Raw genomic sequence first — 18,973 nt, 5'->3', positions numbered from 1 at the left:
TCTGTTGTCAGCACTTGGACCACTCTCAGAAAAGAATGGCCATTTCTGAGTATGAGCAGAACTAGATGACTGCACGCTGAGTGGACACAGCTCCTGGGCTTCCTCTGTCTGAGCTCCCACTGAGAGCAGCAGAAACATCATCTCACTCCAGGCTGGAGACGTCATAATGCCCGGACATTCTTTTTCCATGTGAAACTGCCAGAACATCTGTACATCTGCCATGCCATCGCCGCTCCGCCATCTATTATGCCCAGTAAATTTCTTTCTGTATCCACTTTTTGCAGGTTCAAATTTTAGAAGCAATGTGATATTTTCCACCGCCCTGATTAAGTCAGCTGGGTGGGGTATAGATCCAATGCATACAGGGAGGTGCCCATGGGGTCCTCCGGGAGCACTTTGCACTGACCTCACCTCTGCAACACCCACACCTGGTTTTCATCGTTCAAGTGGTAAAGCCTTAAAGTTCCTGTATTTTGCAGGCTTTTCTTTAACTTCTTTAGTTAACTACTTTAACACATTAGCAGTGTTATTTCATGTTTTAAAACGTCAAATAAAAAAAATATATATAACAGAAAACAAGCCTAAACTCTGCGCACCAAGAAGAAGAAGAAAAAACGGGGGTGATGTCTATGTGGAGTTTGATGCTAACATGCTAGGGTAACGAGCGTGGGGAGTTAGCCTTGTCTTCCTGAAATAAATCTAGAGTTAAACAGTTTGGCAGAAAATAAGCAGTGTTGAATAATCGCCTGCAACATATTAAACATTTTACTCAGGATGTAAATACTTCACTGGAGGAGACTTCTGTGTTTTAGCCTTGAGGCTAAAGTCTAACGTTAACAGATGCTAACAAATGGTAAAATAGCGCCACCATCTGAACAAATCTTTGTGAAACACACAGGTTACATTCATTTATGTTTTCTTCTGTTTTTTTTAAGTATTATTTCATATTTAATTTATGTTAATATGTGGACAGGAAGTAGTCTTTATCCTACACTGGCTAACAGGAAGTTAGCAACATTCTGCGCACATGGCCCATAGCTGTGACTATATGGTGTAAGAGGAAAGAACAAGGCTGCTAGCGATTAGTGAGACGTGTGTTGTAGTGAAGGCAATTTGAGTACTTTTTGAAAGGCATCAACCTTATGATAATAGCAGCATTTTGAGAAGGAGATTAGCTAAGAATGCAGCACCATAAAAACAACAACGTATCAGGGTTAAAAGGTTAAAACAAATATTTATCATCATATGGAACCTTCAAGGAGTTGTGTTCACATTCTAAAGAGACTACAGTTTAATACTGAGGCGGTGGGCAGCCAAGGCAACCTATAAACTAAGGTCCAAATATTTCCACAAAGGGTGTCCAAAAGGGTTGACAATATTCAGAAACACTATCAGACATAAGATTAATATGACAGGTTTGTGAATCCAATCACTTGTCTATTTTCTTTTCTGAGATTTCTTTCAAAACTGTTTCTCTACCATAGAGTTGCATTGGTCCCTGGCCTCCATCTGAGATTATGACATCACCAAATTCTCTAACGTGAACGTGACCTATAGAGATGCCCTCCGGTGAGGCTGGGGGATTTCAGTTTGGCTCATAACCTCCACAGAGATAAGAACAATATTTCCAAAAAGGACTGCAAATTGTTTTCCCTATTCAATTAAATCCAAAACTTGAAACCCGTGTGTTTGTATGGAGTAAGGAGTCCCTGGTTAACATCTTTGTAAACTGAGGAGGCATCCTGGAGGATCCATTAGGCTGTTATAATGAACCAACCTCACTCACTCACCACTAACTTTGGCAGGAAATGGCTTTTTCCATTTTCTCTTTGGGTTCTCTCCCCACTCAGCTCTCTCCTCCTGCGCCAGCATCCCCCTTTGGCAAATTCTCATAAAATAGACAAATAAAAAAGGCAGCGATCGTGCAGCGAGAATGAGTACAGGGTTAATCATTTAAAACATGTGGCAAGGAGTCACTTAGCGATGGAAGAACCCGGAGACAAACCTGAAGATCGGGTGCATTTGGAAAAGAAAAATGTTACTGCTGTTAAATTTAGTTGCAGTAAGGTTATACCACTTGAAATTTAACCTTCAGTACCATGATTGCAGTCAGTGTCAGCAGTAGCAAATTCAAGTACTTTTTTTTAACTTCTTGCTCTGTATTGACAATTAATAGTAGCATAGTAGCGGTAGTGGTTGCAATATGACCTAGTAGTGGGAACAGTTGAAGTCATAATAGAAAAAGCAGCATACATTAAGTGTTTGTAAATATAGCACGTGTTGTAAAAGTATTTGTAGTTGTGGTAGTGGTTAGAAAAGTATTTATAGTAGTCGTACAAGTATGGCAGTGGCAGCAACGTAAACACACATTTTACTTTTATAACCGAGTATATTTTAGTTTTCCTTTTTTGGGGTTGACAAGGTGAACCGGAGCACCAAGAGGAAACGTCCCACAGAAAGGCCCCACTTGGCACAGGAATCAAAGCCAGGACCTGTTAACCAAGCCACCGAGTTGCTGTTAACCTTTAAACTTAACTTAAACTTTACTCTAAATACTGAATATATTTTCAGCGCAGTGGAAAATCTTCTGTCGACTGGCCCGGGACAGCGAGGTGGAAAAGTGGAGAAAGTGGAGAAAGCTGAGCTCCAGCATATAGGTCTGACCTAGATTCAGTGGCCTGTCCAAGGCATATATTATCTAATCCAAGGCTAGGAAAACCCAATAACTGGAGGAGGCCACGCGATGGAACAGTGGCTCAAGCAGCAGGAGCTTGACTGTTAATGGACTATGGTCAGTGGTGAGACCAATACAGTGAGGAGACTGTAATGTTGCGAGCTACGGATCACTTATAGAGAATAATAGGTATTAGGAGAACGTCTTTGGGCCACTCGTATGGAGTTTTTATGGTAAATTTAGATAATGACTGTGCAAGAATGTATGGAACAAAGCAGCAGGATGTCATGTTAATGGACTATGGTCAATGGTCAGTGGTAAGACTTTGAAATATACAAGTTTCTCCCACTTTAACATCAACATTATAACATAGGAACAAATAGAAGGGTGAGAAGAATCACTGAACCCACCGTAGAGACTATGGAAACTGATTAAAATAGTAAACAGTGAAAGTACTATGCCGTGTCCTAATGATCTACAAAAAACAATAAACATTGGAGACTAGAGAACTTGGGCTGTTTGAAATTAGAAATCACACTTGATCAATGCGCAAAAGAACGGACTCAGGATGTAATAAGCTCTGAAATCTCCTGCACACACCTGGTATTGTTGGGTTTGGCAGCAGCTCTCACTGAAGTCAGTAAAGCCAAATGGAGCAGAGTTTTAGCCTGCCTCTCCATAGCAGGAGGTGTAGCAGTGATTTAGATGATGCTGCTGTGCAGCTGCTCTCCATGGTTTGAATGGGCTATTCTAATTGACCATCTGAGGTGATGTTTGAGATTCATTTGAATTATTTTATTCCAGTCACGTGCATTAGAAAATAGTTTTATTTGTTTTTTTGCTCATCATAAGGGTTTATAGTGGATGTTTAGTGACATTCATTTGTTTTTTAATTATTTATTATGTGATGTGTAGCATTGTCCTTTACAAGCATGACAAGCTTCTCAAAGTGCTACACTGTAGTCACTATTCATTCATGCCACACACTCCATCTGTGACATCAGCAGGATTGAAACGCTGGTTGGTTGGTTCGAAAACAGCGGATCTACCACCTGAGCCGCAGTCATGTCAGTGTAAATCCACTCTGTGCACAATTACCATCGCCTCACGAAGTCCAAGGTGCAGCGTATGGAAGATCCATTCTTCACATTAAGTTATTGTTTATGGTTTGCAAACATTTTCCGGCTGTCACAAGCTAGTTTTAAATTGTGCCAGTCCAAAGCCTGGAAATAAGTTTGAATCAAAAGCACATAGACAAAAGTCTACTATTATCTCTACCACAGATCTAACTCATGACAATAGCCTTTTTCTTCTTCGTCCAAAGATTCCCATCGACCCAGAAGCCTTAGCCTATAATGGTTCACTGGCGTGTACAAGGGAAGGTTCCTTATAAGGCCCCCCTAATAAAAGGACTTCAAGGTGTTGGAATATCCGCTGGGCTGTGACTCCCCATCGGGTTGAGATCCGAGCTGAGAGAGGAGTGAAAACAAATACACTAGGCCCAAAGGCAGCACGTATAAGACTTCAAAGCCAGCGCTGCTCTGCTGCCTGTCCTCCCTAAGGCCAGAGTGCCATGGGCTGCTCACTCACAACCATCATGAAACTTCACTTCCACTGCTCCACACACTGTTTCTGCACACCATTAAAAATAAATGGACAACCCAAACACTGAGGAGCAAGGTGGTTGGCTCTAGGTACTGATGTTGGCAGGAGGGGGGGCAACGTGTGTGGAATATATATATATATATATATATATATATATATACATACATATACACATATACATATATATATATATACATTATGTGGAATATATATATATATATATATATATATATACATAATGTGGAGATGTCCATGGTTGGAACAATGATGTTAGCACAATAACTTGCTTTACAATTGCCTTTGAGAGGAAATTAAACACATTTCACAGTATTTGGTCAAACTATCCAGAGCATGGCAGAGGCTCAACTATAAAAGGAGTGGGAGGAACAATTATCTCCATATTTCCATTTCAAATTGTAATATCACCCAAGTTGGTCTTCAATCATTAAGATTTCTGCAGGTGCAAGAAACAAATGCAAAATTTGCCTTAAAACAAGCACAACATATGAAGTTGAAAGAAATCAGTATTAGTAAAATCAGTTAAAAAAAAAAAAAAAAAAATCTTAACATTGATTCTGTGAGTTGATTGACATATTATGAAGCTTAGGTCCGGCTGCAGCACTTTGAAATACTTTGTCCATCTATTGCTGCATATAGTTACACAACATATTTCCACTGTTTTCACAATAGGCGCAACAACAGGCTGATTGATAATCCTCAGCCACAGTAAGTCTTCTCCATGGTGAAAACAGCTGACTAAGGACTCTGCAGCTGGCATTGGTAAATCCAGCATGTCTCACTGGCTTTCCATGAAACTGAGGTGGAATAATTAATACAAGTCTGGAAGACATTCTTCTAGCTAGAGGAAACATTCTGGCCCTCGGCCTAAACCAACAGTGGGAAAAACAGGGCTGAGTGCGAGCCAAAGCGAGCCTCCAGATGGGGCTGCGAAACTGCAAGCTGTGGACAAAAGAGGTGAGACCGCCCCGCACCACAGCGCAGAGCTTATCAACATTACACTGTGAGGTTGTGTCATGCATTTGTTGTGATTACTCACCACTCTCGCTCTTCTCGATGACGTCAACCACCTCGCCGGCCTGCAGGCTGATCTCCGAAGGCTCTTGTTTCTCGTAGTTGGCCACCACCACATACTGCTCCAGGAGCATGGGGTCTGAGGAGTCCAGACCTGGGGTTGATGGGAAAAAACATGCCGTCAGCCAGCTGCCAGCCATAGGTCCACGAGAACGGTTGCCGGGCACCCGCTGTGCCATAGGCCCGTTTGTCACCACGGATCAGCCAATCGCACGATTCACACGGCTCAGTGCATCTTCCTGAGAGTCTAGCCATAGAGCTGCAACCACCTCAAGTCGACAGTGAGAGATCATGTGCACTCCCCTCCCAAAGTTCAAGCATCAATGGGTCAACTGCAGAAAGTCCATGGCTAGAGCATCCTTACGGTCCAACCAAAAAGTAAGGCAGAAGATACAGGCAGACAGAGCAGGAATAAAAGAACGGGAGACAAAAGAGTGACAGAGAAGGAGCCCAAGCCAGTTGAGGACAGCACAGAAAGAAATGGTTTCCTTTGGAAAATAAACCATCTGCTAAAAAGCCTCCTTCTCCTGCGCTGGGCTGAGCAGAGGAAGAGTAGGGGGTTGTGCGTACGCCAATCACACGAGCCGCCACTGGGGCCTTAAATAGAACCAGATGAAGGGGCTGGCCTCAGCCTGCCTGAAACTCTAGAGCTCTGCTGGAGCCAATGAGAGCTGCTTTGTGGAGTTCAACAAGTTAACTGTGTAGGCACCAGCGCTGACACACTTTGTGCATTCTACTAATTCTTTAGAAAGTTGTTAGTTCTGCTGCAGTTTACAGCTCTTCCAGAATCCAACATATTCAGCGTAGTATATGACGACAATAGCCATTTTCCTAATAATCACACTACATTGCTGTTCCAAACAAAATCCAACATCTTTGTCACACTGAGTTATAGTGTGAAAGCTGTGCTGTTAAGGCATAAGTGCATAGTATGTGTGTCTTCTTAACACTGTTTCACTGGGTAAACAAACATCCCGTGTTCCCCTGGTCTCCACTATTCAGTCACAGCACCTTTTCTTGGACTATTACTGCATTGTGCTCATTTGAAACTACGAATCACAGCACAAATACTAAAATGGATAACATGGTTTTACATTCAAAACGGTTACCTTTTATGTAAAGCCCATATATATTCATCTCAGTTCTCACCGGAGTAATCTGAGCCTTTTTATGCACCGCTAATGAATCCCTAATGAAGACAAAACAAAAGCAGCAAAAATGGCTTAAGGCTTGTCCATTCTTCAAGCGCGGGGTCGGGCCCAGCTGACGTGAGGTTTACAGCTCAACATGGGCTTCTGCTGACCGCCGAGTTCAACCTAAACAACGCTATGGCTGCTGTGCGTATACACTTCACGTTCCCTGTGTTTACACCAATACGGTCCATGGAGGTCCGGGCCGTCTCGTCAGGCTGATAAAACAATCTACTGAAGTGGTATGTTTGCGTAATGTTAAAAGAGCTATAAACACGCTGGAGGTCAGATTTCTGTGTATGTGTGGGCCACGGTGGCATACAGCGACCACCGGTTCCTTTTTGGGAGGAGAAAAAAAATGTCTCTGACCTACATAATTAGCAAATGTTTCCAAGAGAGTTATGTCAGGAGTCCAAATAAAACTTTTTCCCCCTAAACAGTTTATGGAAAGAGTAATTGCATTTTAGTCTAATGTGTGGAAAAAGGTGGTTCGAAGTCCAATAGTTTTTAGGGTCTTAAATCTTGAGATAAGGGACAAGCTAGACGCCATGGATTAGGCCGTCTATCCTCCTCAAATAGCTGACTGGGGAAAGTTTTGACATGAGATGAAAAAGGTTTGGTAAATTGGAATAAGTTTGAGCCAGATTTCCAATACAAGGAGATTACTGGAAAATTGGAAAGAGTTAATAAGTTATGAAGATTAAAAATAAGCATGTTAGAAGTGCAAACGCGTCGGACTGCTGTGGGTTGCGGTCGGTCGGCCCACAGGTCGTGAAGATGCACGTAATTTCCGCAAGCTGTTTGGAAAACCACAACAACAAAAGCTGGGTGCAGAATCAGAGCGTGACTTCTTTTTTTTCTTCCAAAGCAGATGCTATTGATATAGACCAAGGGATTTGTCGAGTTTTGCAGAAGGGAGTGTTTTCTTTTTTCAACTTAGAATTTACTCATCGGCTATAAATGTTGTAATGTGTTACTGTTGACATACTCATTTCGGAGAGGGTATTGTTGCAAATGTTCAACCACTTGGCCATTTAGTTTTTTTTGCAATACCTGCTACAATGTCACTTTTATGGTTACTTCAACATCAACCTGCACAAAGTGAAATATGTCAAGCCTTAGTTTGTTTTAATTTGATGATTTTGGCTTACAGCTTGTAAAAAACCCAAATTCCAAATTAAGAATATTACATGAAATCAATTAATAAAAAGAACATTTTAAACAGAGAAATGTTGGCCCTCTATCAAACTATAATCATGCATATGTACTTGGTACTTGGTTTGGGCCCCTTATGCTTAAATTACTGTGTTAATGCGGTGTGGCATGGATGCAACCAGCCTGTGGCACTGTGTGGAGTTCAGGTCGGGCGAGTTTTCTGACCAATCAAGCACAGTAATCCAATGGTCATTTAACCAGGTTTTGGTACTTTTTGCAGTGTGGGCAGGTGCCAAGTCCTGCTGGAAAATGAAGTCAGCATCTCCATAAAGCTTGTAGCACAGTGGACCAACACCAGCAGAGGACATGGCTCCCCAAATCATCACCAACTGTGGAAACTTCACACTGGACTTCAAGCATCTTGGATGGTGTGCTTCTCCATTCTTCCTGCAGACTCTGGCACCTTGGTTTCCAAATGAGATGCAAAATTTGCTCATCAGAAAAGAGAACTTTGGACCACTGAGCAGCAGACCAGTTCTTTCTTTCTTTAGCCCACGTAAGAGTCTTTTGATGTTGTTTGTAGTTCAGGAGTGGTTTAACCAGAGGAATGTGATATTGGAAGCCCATGCCCAGGATCCGTCTGTGTGTGGTGGCTCTTGATGCACTGACTCCAGCCTCAGTCCACTCCTTGTGAAGGTCCCCCTCACTTTTGAATGGCCTTTTCCTGACAATCCGCTGCTTGAGCACATCCAACTTCTTTTGCTATTGCCTTTTGAGGCTTTCCCTCCTTATGGAAGGTGTCAATGATGGTTTTCTGTACAACTGTTAGGTCAGCAGTCTTCCCTATGATGGTGAACTACTGAACCACTGAGACCATTTAAAGTCTCAGGGACCTTTTGCAGGTGTTTTGGATGAATTAGCTGATGAAAGGGTGACACTTTGAGCTGATCTTCTGAGATTTTGAATTACAAGCTGTAAACCATAATCATCAAAATTAAAACAAATAAAGGCTTGACATATGTCACTTTGCATGTCATGAGTCTATATCATACATCAGTTTCACATACTTTTTAATGATGTTCTATTTTTTGGGAGTTTCACCTGTATTACAGTCATACAGTTTAAATTAAGTTCAGTTTTAAAGGGGAATATAATGCAAAATCTACTTTAAGAGCTTTATGCAAGTTACAATGTTGTTCTCCCATCAAAAGCTGCGTTTCGACCCACTCGCGCACCTTTGGGTAATCCTGGGACTGAACTCCTCCTTTTCTAAACAGCTCTACGTGAAACGACTGTTTTATAACAATATTGCATCTTCAAACCAAAAAAAGGGCAAGGTTATGATCCCGATGTCTTTGACATTATATTACCAAATGCCTGCAAAAAGCACAACACCCCTTTTTAATATTTACATTGCATTTTTCTTACCATCTGCTTTAAATATGTACATTTCTCCACCATTAGATCAAAACAGTTGCAGTCACAGTTTGAGTATTAGTGACTAGTGATGTGGAAATGTTAACCCTGAATTTAGTGGGGGGGTTCTTTCAGTTTCTTTTCATTTTTTTTTTTTTACAGCAGATGGAGTTTGTCGCAATGCCGCATGCTCTGACTGGCTACGGCTACAGTAAGCTCTAAAGTTTGAGACATGACCTGCTAACCCACTGATTCTAGGATTTCTTTGGGCAAAGGTTCTCAGCCTAAAAGGTCTTGTTCTTGTATTCAGACGCAGTGAAAAAGTCAAATATCTCGATTTTCTACGTAACTATCCCCTGACTGACATGTACAAATTTTGCATTCCCCACATTCGAGGCTAGTGTGTGATGGCAGCCAATTCTGCGGTTTGCACTTCCTACTCAGACTCCCAGTAGTGGATTGTCTTTTCATTTCTCAATTATCTGGACAAATGATCTGTCCAGGAACCAAAGCTAACGGAAGCCTTGTGGATAGACGCGCTGCTTCATATAAAACCTTCTTTAATACCACGACGGATTGCGGTAACTTGGGAGGCCGCGCTCTCATTAACACTTAATCTGTGTGCAGTGATGTAAAAGGCCATTCATAAACAACCTCTGCCGACTAAACCTGACGGGGAGGTGAGTAAAGACTTTGTCAGCAAAGTCAACAGGCCCGGAAAACAAAAGCTAACAACTCGGCCTCGTTCAGGAAATGAAATGTTTTGCAACAGCGGGAAGACAGAGCCAGAACAAGGCGAACGAGTGTGAGAAAAATGGAGTGAAGCAACAGCAGGGGCCGGATGATTTCAGATGAACTACGGTTACGCTGGGAGAACAATCTCGTATAAATTAATATGGATAAACACTAGTTACAGTAAAATTTGCTGGAGCCAAACAGTTATCCCGTCATTCACATTCCAGGGCTACATGCTATTTATGAGCTATGAAGAGCTTTCAGCAATAGGCTCTCGATGTGACATTATTTAACCACTCTCTGTGTTTACATCTATCCCACTCGGATATACACACGTGCTTCCTGGTTCCACCCTGACAGTCTCAAGCTCCATGGAAAGCCCCAGTGACCCGGATCGACTCGCCCACTCGGCCCTCCGTCATCCTCATCCGCACATGGGACGGACAGGGGATAAGTCATCATCAGAGGGGAGGAAACCGGAGAGTAACATTTGAGTACAGGCATGGGACTGTCGGGCTTAGAAGAAGGACTTTTCCCAGACTATATAATGTCACCCAACCGTGGGGAATACCTTGGATAATATTGGCAGTGGTGGTTAAAGTACTTGATTTTGTTACTCGGGTAAAAGCACAAACACAGTACTAATGGTCTAGTCAAATATTACTCCATTAAAAGCAAACTTTGCTCGCCTTAACCGAGCACATTTTCTCCATGTTCAGCTTTCCCAAATCTAAGCTTCTAGACTGGAGAGTTCACAGCCCATAGGCCTATACTATATACGCGCCACCTACTGTTCTGAAAATGACATGTGCGCTACAAGGCTTAAAATGCGACAAAAATATGTGGCCTACTTTTGACTTTTTACATTGGAGCTTTAATAGAGATGTAGTGAAGTGAAAAAAACTAATTAACTTTAGGTTTTAGTGAACAAATATGGTGCCTGCCTTTTTCATGCTGTAATTTCACTCATTTCACTATATACTCCAAAACCAACACATACATCATAACTTAGCACAATTATTCACCAATAAAGTACTATGTGTATCTTTCAGTGAAGTGGAGTAAAAGTAAAAAGTTGTCAACAAAAATACTACACAAGTAAAGTACATATCTAAACCAAACTAGCCTCTTCTCCAACCAACAACCTACTAAATTGTTGTATATTTTTCAAAGACCTTCTTGTAAACCGTCCACGACAGCAAATATTGTCATTGTACTTTTCTTTTTTTTTCTACCCTCAGGCAATTTGATTTTTACATGCACTAAATGGGTTCGAGATTTGCAGAACTGGCTGGGTGCTCTGCCTTTGTCTGGCTCATGAGCTGCAGATGTGCTGTGTTGGACCGGACTGGGACAACTGCACTGCTGTTCAATGTAGCACAGCAGATGCACTCATGTCATTGAATCAGTATGTGGCCCTGAGGGAGCGAGGGGCAGACCGCAAACAAATAAGTCTGCGGGTTTCTCGGAGAATCCAACGGCTTCAAGTTAGGTAAAGAAGTTCTTCCCCAATCAAGACGTGAAAAAAGTGCGATGAAAATTAATATTGACAACATAAAACAATGACAGAGTGGAGTTATGAAACAAGATCAGTAAACTACTATTGCTGTATCAAAGGGCAAAGCTTATCTCAAAGATCTAACAGACAACATCTGAATGGTTGCAGGACTTTGGTTAAATATGAAACAGCGCATGTTTATGAAAGCTGACAGCATTAAAGCAGATGTTTGGAATTCTAACAAGGAAAGTCCCACTGAAATAAATGAGCTCTTTTGAGGTCTTGGGGAATCCAGAGAATAAAACAAACTATTGCTGAAGACAAAGACTTTCATATTTGGAACAAAAATGTTTTTATTTCACAATTTGGTTTAAAAAACAAAAGCCAATCTGCGTATGTTGTTAAAGGAGTAATTTGTGAAAATCAGCCTGATGTGGGAAGTTTGCATTGTATTGTGATTTGTTGATGTCAACCCAAATAGCCAATGTGACGAAAAGGGTATGAGACCTTTTTGGTCTCATACCGACTCCGAAGGATGGCTGTGACGGTAAAAATACCCATCTCATCACATTTTGACTAAAAGGGTTCAAAATTAGGTATCGTGTCTTTAAAGGGGCTAGATGCAAGTTGGCCATTTTATACTTACTACTGCCACCTCAGGTCTTACGTGTAACTGCACCTTCTATATTAAGCTCGTGCATGACGGCACTTCGGACCCGAAGTAACAATTTTTTGAGTGACAGGGCAGGATTTTAGAGGCAGTTGTTGTGAATCAAGCTCATTCTACACATTAGGACATTGCTGGAACATGTAGGGGAAGGAAAATAAATATTTTTAAAATTTTTAAACTCTGTATAGTCCCTTTAAGGTGTTTTTTCACCAGTACTTGAGAGACATTATATTTCATGTTCTTATCCTCTTTTGGGTTAGTCCTTGTTAAGACCTGATTTAGCTTGAGTTTAGACCTTGTGAAAACCTCTTACCACCCGCCTTAACCGAGTGCATAATATCCAATTCGGTTTTACCCAAATGTAAAAGCTTCTCGACTGGAGCTCACAGCCTATAGGCTAGAGTAACCTCATTTGAAAACTAAGACCTACAAAACTGAATGGGACTTTTTTGTTGCGTTGTCGCTGCGTTTTGTTCACATTTTGTCTCTTTTTGGTCTGGTTTTCGCATCTTTGTGTCTTGTTTTTGTAGTTTTGTTTTTGTAGGCTTTTGTTTTGTTTTTTGCTGTTGCTTTCGTTGTTGCTTTGATTCCTTGCTCTTTGATGCTTTTTTGTTGCATTTTTGTCACGTTTTTGTCACTTTTTAGTCCAGTTTTTGTCTCTTTTTTTATTGTGCTCTTGTTGCTCCTCCCGCATGTTTTTGTTGCTTTTTTTGTCACTTTTATAGTTGTGTTTTCGTCGCTGTTTTAATGCTTTTTCAAGAAGCTTTTAGATTTGGGTAAAGCCAAACTGGAGACTGGAGTTCAGGTGGGGGTTAGGACGTTAAGATGCGGTGGTACTTGGATCACACACCTGCACTGGCTCATTTGACTTTTTGAGCCGAATACAGAACTTGTACTGTATTGGTATACAAATATGCTGATATTGCAGTAAATTGGCAGAATATATGATGAACAGCACTGCTTTAAGATTTACAAGATCAACAAACACATCTGCAAATCTACAAGAGATTTCATTAAGTTCATGTAGAAGTTTGCCATTCATCTTATTAAACAAAAGGCATTATTGTTTGTTTTCAATGGACAGGAGAATCCCTTTATCGAGGAGAATCACACTTCTTCACGTCCTGCAAAAAGTAGGGCAGTTTCCAGGTGGGACTCCACAGTGTCCTCTTATCTTTAACAAAGCTCTGCCTCAGCTCTGGAGAAGCACAACCGCCACAAAGACACCACACTGCCGTCACAACTAACTGCTTTTCCATATATACGGCCGGTATGAATGGGATAATACTTATGAACCTATCCTGACTGTATTTTATATGTTTTTGGAGTCCTCCTGTCTGCTGCCCACAGCATGAGTAACTGACCATTCATTGAGAAGCACAGATGAAACAGTGTTTTGCTTGTTGGTACGATCTTGGGAGCGAGCCACTGACTTAATAGTTTCCTAAAGCAGTTTAAAAATCCTATCCATCTGCACACGTATATACAAATAAACACTTGGGCGTTCAGACCCATCAACCAACCCATGTACTCAAAGACAGAGGAGAGTAATGTACTGGATAAAAGTAGTGACCCAATTAGTTACGCAAAGTAAGAGTATAGGGCTGGGTTTTGCTTAATGGCACCGCTCCGGTATTGAAGACAAAAAAGGTGATCTGGAAGAAAGTATTGAAATGACTCTATAGCAGGGGTGCCCAAAGTGTGGCCCGCGTTGCGCTCGTAATTGACGTCTTCTTTGTCAATGTTTCTAAATGCGTTTTTTTTTTTTTTCTTTTGCGAGCAACAACAAATATGCCGCTTTCGCGGCAAAGACCTATATTACCAGATAGGCCTCAATGCCCTGAGTCACTCTAGTAGTGTTTTGGGCACTGGGGAGTGGCACTGGGGAGTGGCTAATAGAGCGCTCAAGAAACAGAGCGCGGAGCGCTCCCCATGTATTAGACAGTAATCGGGGGACTCCCAGCACCCGGACCTGTCCGGTGAAATAAGCTTGTGCCTGGACCTTCTGTATGCTAACGTGAAGGGCGCTTACACCTCTGCCCCCCTCCCCCCGCTCGGATGCTCAGACCACAATCTCGTCCTACTGCGGCCGGATTACACACCCAAGGTGCGAAGGGAGCCAGCACAGAAGAGGTCTGTGAAAGTGTGGAGTGAAGAGGCTGAAGAGAGACTTAGGGACTGTTTCCAGACCACAGACTGGAACATGATCTGCAGCTCTCATGGAGATGACATCGACGGCCTGACCCACTGCATCACAGACTACATCAACTTCTGTGTGGAAAACACTGTACCAACCCGGAAGGTACGGTGTTTCTCCAACAACCACCCCTGGGTGACCCCTGAACTTAAAGCCCTCCTGAACCAAAAGAAAAGGGCTTTCAACTCAGGGGACAGAGAGGAGCAGAGGAGAGTCCAGCATGAACTCCAGGGGAGGATCAGGAAGGCCAAGAAGGACTATGGCGAGAAGCTGGAGCAGAAGCTGGCGCAGGGCAATGCACGGGACGTGTGGAGGGGACTGAAGAACATCTCCGGTTTTGGACAGAGTGCCAGCGGGGCAGCTGATGGAGACCAGCGCGGGGCGGATGAATTTAACGAACATTTCAACTGGTTTGATTCTCCCCCCACTCCCTCCTCTTCACACGTCTCCAGCCCAGTGGACACTGCCCCCCTCTCTCGACCACCTTCACCTGCCTCCAGCCCCCCTGCACCCACGTCTCCAGCCCCCACCATACGGACTTCCTCTAGCACCTGCCCCACCCCCGGCAGTCCACCCCCACACCAGTCCCCCCCTCACTCCCCCCTCTCCATCACACCGGACCAGGTGAGGAGAGAGCTGAGGCGACTGAAGCGGGGGAAAGCTGCAGGACCAGATGGTATCAGTCCCAGGCTGCTGAGAACCTGCGCAGACCAGCTCTCCGAGGTCCTCTGCCACATCTACAACCTGAGCCTCAGCCTGGAAAAGGTCCCCGTCCTGTGGAAGACCTCCTGTCTGATCCCGGTTCCTAAAACAGCGCACGCCAGGGAACCGGCCCACTACAGACCAGTCGCCCTGACCTCCCACCTGATGAAGACGATGGAGCGGCTCATCCTCACCCACCTCCGCTCTGTGGTGAGCCCCACCCTCGACCCGCTGCAGTTTGCCTACAGACCCAACATCGGAGTGGAGGACGCTGTCATCTACCTGTCGGAGCGGGCGCTCACGCACCTGGAGCACGCCGGGAACACTGTGAGGGTCATGTTCTTTGACTTCTCCAGTGCCTTCAACACCATCAGGTCGGCGCTGCTGCGGGGGAAGCTGGAGGACGTGGGAGTGGATAAACATCTCACTGCATGGACCATCGACTACCTCACGGACCGACCACAGTATGTGCGGCTGCGCAGCACCGGGGCCCCTCAGGGCACCGTCCTCTCACCGTTTCTCTTCACCATCTACACATCGGACTTCACATACAACACGGACAGTTGTCATCTCCAGAAGTTCTCCGACGACTCCGCCATCGTGGGCTGTGTGTCTAAGGGGAACGACCTGGAGTACCGGTCAGTCATCATAGACTTTGTGGACTGGTGTGAGCGCAACCACCTGTGCTTGAACATCAGTAAGACGAAGGAGATGGTGATCGACTTCACGAGGAAGCCACTACCGCACACACCGCTGAAGATCCAGGGGGAGGACATTGAGGAGGTGGACAGTTTCAAGTACCTGGGTGTTCACCTCAACAATAAACTGGACTGGTCCCACAACACCAACTCCCTGTACAAGAAGGGCCAAAGTCGCCTCCACCTTCTGAGGAGACTGAGGTCGTTCGGAGTGAGCAGGCCTCTGCTCAGGACTTTTTATGACTCTGTGGTAGCCTCTGCTCTCCACTACGTGTGCCCCGAGCAGCACAGAGCGGGACAAGAACAGACTGAACAAGCTGGTCAGGAGGGCCAGCTCCGTCCTGGGCTGCCCCCTGGACTCTGTGGAGGAGGTGAGGGACAGGAGGGTGTTAGCCAAGCTCTCTGTAGAAGAGATGTGCAGCTCTCTCAGTGGCAGACTGAGACACCCTCAGTGCAGGATGGAGCGCTACCGCAAAGCCTTCATCCCCACTGCTGTCAGACTGTACAATAAGACTGTAAAGTAACATGTGCAATAATCTCTGTATCAGCTGCACTTTATTAACTCTGAGTGATCTTCTTGAACGCCGACTGTAACAAGTGAATTTCTCCTTTGTGAGATCAATAAAGGTTTATCTTATCTTATCTTATCTTAAAAGTGGCACATTTGTAACTGCTCGCATGAAAAAAGGTGAAAACTCCAGGCATGGCACAACATCGACTATGGCCACTCCCCAGTCCCTAAAACACTACTAGAGTGACTCAGGGCATCGAGGCCTATCCAGTAATATAGGTCTTTGCCGCAAAAGCGGCATATTTGTAGTTGCTCGCATAAAAAATGGAATAACAATATGGTCTCACATCCAGTAATCCGTGTTGCGCTCGTAATTGACCTCTTCTTTATCAATGTTTCCTAATTAACTACAAATATGCCACTTTCCCGGCAAAGGCCTATATTACCAGATAGGTCTCAATGCCCTTAGTCACTCTAGTAGTGTTTTAGGGACTGGGGAGTGGCCATGGTCGATGACGAGCGCAACGGCTTTCTTGTCAATGTTGCGCCTTGCTTGGAGTTTTCACCTTTTTTCATGCGAGCAGTTACAACGCTACGTGCATATCTTTCGTCAGCAATAGGCCCGAGCCCTGCAGGCCGCTCAGGCCTAATAACAGTTGTCATCATCACAATCTGAAGTCGAACTCTGCGTTGTGTCCAGTTGCTCAAGCTGCTCTCTCCAGCTAAGCAATTCTCTCAGCTTTTCCAGCTCTTTCTCTACCCCGTCGTAGTAACCATAGAGGTGGTCTGACATCGCTGAGATCGTCTTCTTTTGCTCAGCCTGCGTCGTGGCCAGTTGCTCCAAATACTCTCTCTGCATTTGGAGTTGACCAACCAATTCTGTCTGATTTTCCAGGGGGTGTGACACTGCTGAAACTGTCTCTTTTTGCTGAGACATTTCTGTTTCGAGTTGGTCAGTCACCTTGGTTTCTTGCTGACACGTGGCCTTGCAGAGTTTCTCTTTGTTCACATCTCTTATAACTTGGTTCAGGACATTCATCGGCCGTGCTTGCAAGTTGCCATTTTCTGACGTGTTTTGACGACCGTCTTGTTCTGCAGCTTTCTCGAATGTTGCGTCAGTTTGCGTAGCTTTGTCCTGAGTCCGGCCTTTCTCCTCTTGTGCCAGTTCGTGCGCAGCTCTGATGAAGTTATTGGCCGCTATGTCCAAACGCATTTTGAGGAGTGCTGGAGATGGTCTTTCTGGTGTAGGTGACCTCGAGCTGACAGGATCTGCTCTGGAGTACCGAGTTCGTCCCCAAATGGCCCACCTGAAAACCTCTTTTACTGTGTTAATCATTGTTTCTGTAAGCTGAATAAATGAGCCTTTTTTCTGCTGCTTCAGCAGCTGTTCAACTGTCTGTCTGAACTGGGAAAGTGATTAGCAGTTTGGTCCTGGGGTCTGTACATCCCAGCGTTCTGTCGTCTCTATGGTTACAGATCCGAGGCGTCTACAGGTGCTGATGATGTCATATTCACCTTATTCCGGAGGCTCGCGTGGGCGCCGCCATGAATTGTGCTCACCCCTTTTCTCCTATGCGTTAACATGGGACTGGAGAAGTCCACATAAAATCAGTCACTACACGAAAACAAAGCCGTTTTCAGGCCGCGCTGAGAAACGGTGCAGTGTTGACATGTTGGTGCAAATGAACATTGGCCATTTTACACAAATCAATCGACTAAACATCAGATTTGAGCGGAGAATATTTTCCCTCGTTCTCCGTTAAAATGAACGGGCTTCGCGCTCGACCGGAAGTGTCTGGACAACGGAAGTGCCGAGACAACGCAAAAAGTGGCAAAAGTGGGCGGGGCGTAATAAGGTGAATAGTCACATGGTGAGAATAGGTTGTTTTCAGATTCTAGAATGTGATGATGTCACATAATAGCAAGTACTATCAAAAGGAAAATGTATGAATTACAAAATTGATCATTAATATCTATTCTGTCCTCACGATGGTGTCACTACCAGGGCTAGACAGATAGCAAACAAAAAAGACTCCGGAGGCCATGTAGAGTTACTGTGTCTTTACTGGCATCAGGCAGTAGTAGCTAATTTTTTTGTAAAACTGTAACAAAACACATAAAATTGTGTATGAATAAATTGACAGTGTGCCATTTATAAAGAAAATAATACACAAATTGCACACAATATGAATTAATTATGTTTTTTTAACGTTTCCAATACACCTAATGTGCTTATGACCAAAATAAATTTAGAACAAAGAAAAATGTAGCATAGTTAGCATGGAGTAGCTTATTACACAGAAGCTAAACAGTAGCTAACACATTTGCTAATCAACAAGAAATCTTCCAACAATTTACACTTTTTTGAAAGCAAAACATTGCAACTTGAATATGTTGTGACTTACGGACTAAGATACTCCAAGGCTGAAAACTGCCGAAGAGACACTGACACCTGAACCATACGTAGGCTGGCCATGTTGTTACTGACTGCACGTAGCAAAAAACAAAAACAAAAATGAAATCCGTCAACTAGTATAGGGGGCAGCAAACGACTATATAATACACTCCCCGCCTGGTATATTAATAAATGTACCACTATTGATTACTCTTAAACAACATTCTCAGACAGAAGTGAAATTACTTCAGTGACAGGTCTAAGATACGTTTTAGCAGAACCTTGTTTCACAATTTTAATTTCAATCTTTCTTACTCTTTTGTCATCACTGGGATAGCCTTAACTACAATACCAGCAGGCCATTCATTACGCTTGACTTGATTGTCTTTTAACAAAACAATGTCACCCTCTTTCACGATAGGTTTGTCTCCTTTC

At 43.6% G+C, this 18,973-nt stretch overlaps 1 protein-coding gene across 2 annotated transcripts in view; it reads right to left on the bottom strand.

Annotated features, from left to right (window-relative positions):
- The window catches only part of LOC306965782 (SH3 and PX domain-containing protein 2A-like), an 85,789-nt gene that overhangs the window by 26,619 nt on the left and 40,197 nt on the right, over positions 1-18,973 (bottom strand). Inside the window, exon 7 of one of the 2 annotated variants that reach the window (XM_079560333.1) lies at positions 5,337-5,465. In XM_079560333.1, the coding sequence (XP_079416459.1) occupies positions 5,337-5,465 (129 nt within the window). Of the gene's footprint in view, positions 1-1,790; positions 1,882-5,336; positions 5,466-18,973 lie in introns of those variants that run through there. The other variant, XM_079560334.1, reaches the window with a different exon arrangement.

Source organism: Gobius niger (genome assembly GCF_951799975.1).
Source record: "Gobius niger genome assembly, chromosome: 7".
Lineage (NCBI taxonomy): Eukaryota > Metazoa > Chordata > Actinopteri > Gobiiformes > Gobiidae > Gobius > Gobius niger.
This window is presented reverse-complemented; position numbering and strand designations above follow the sequence as displayed.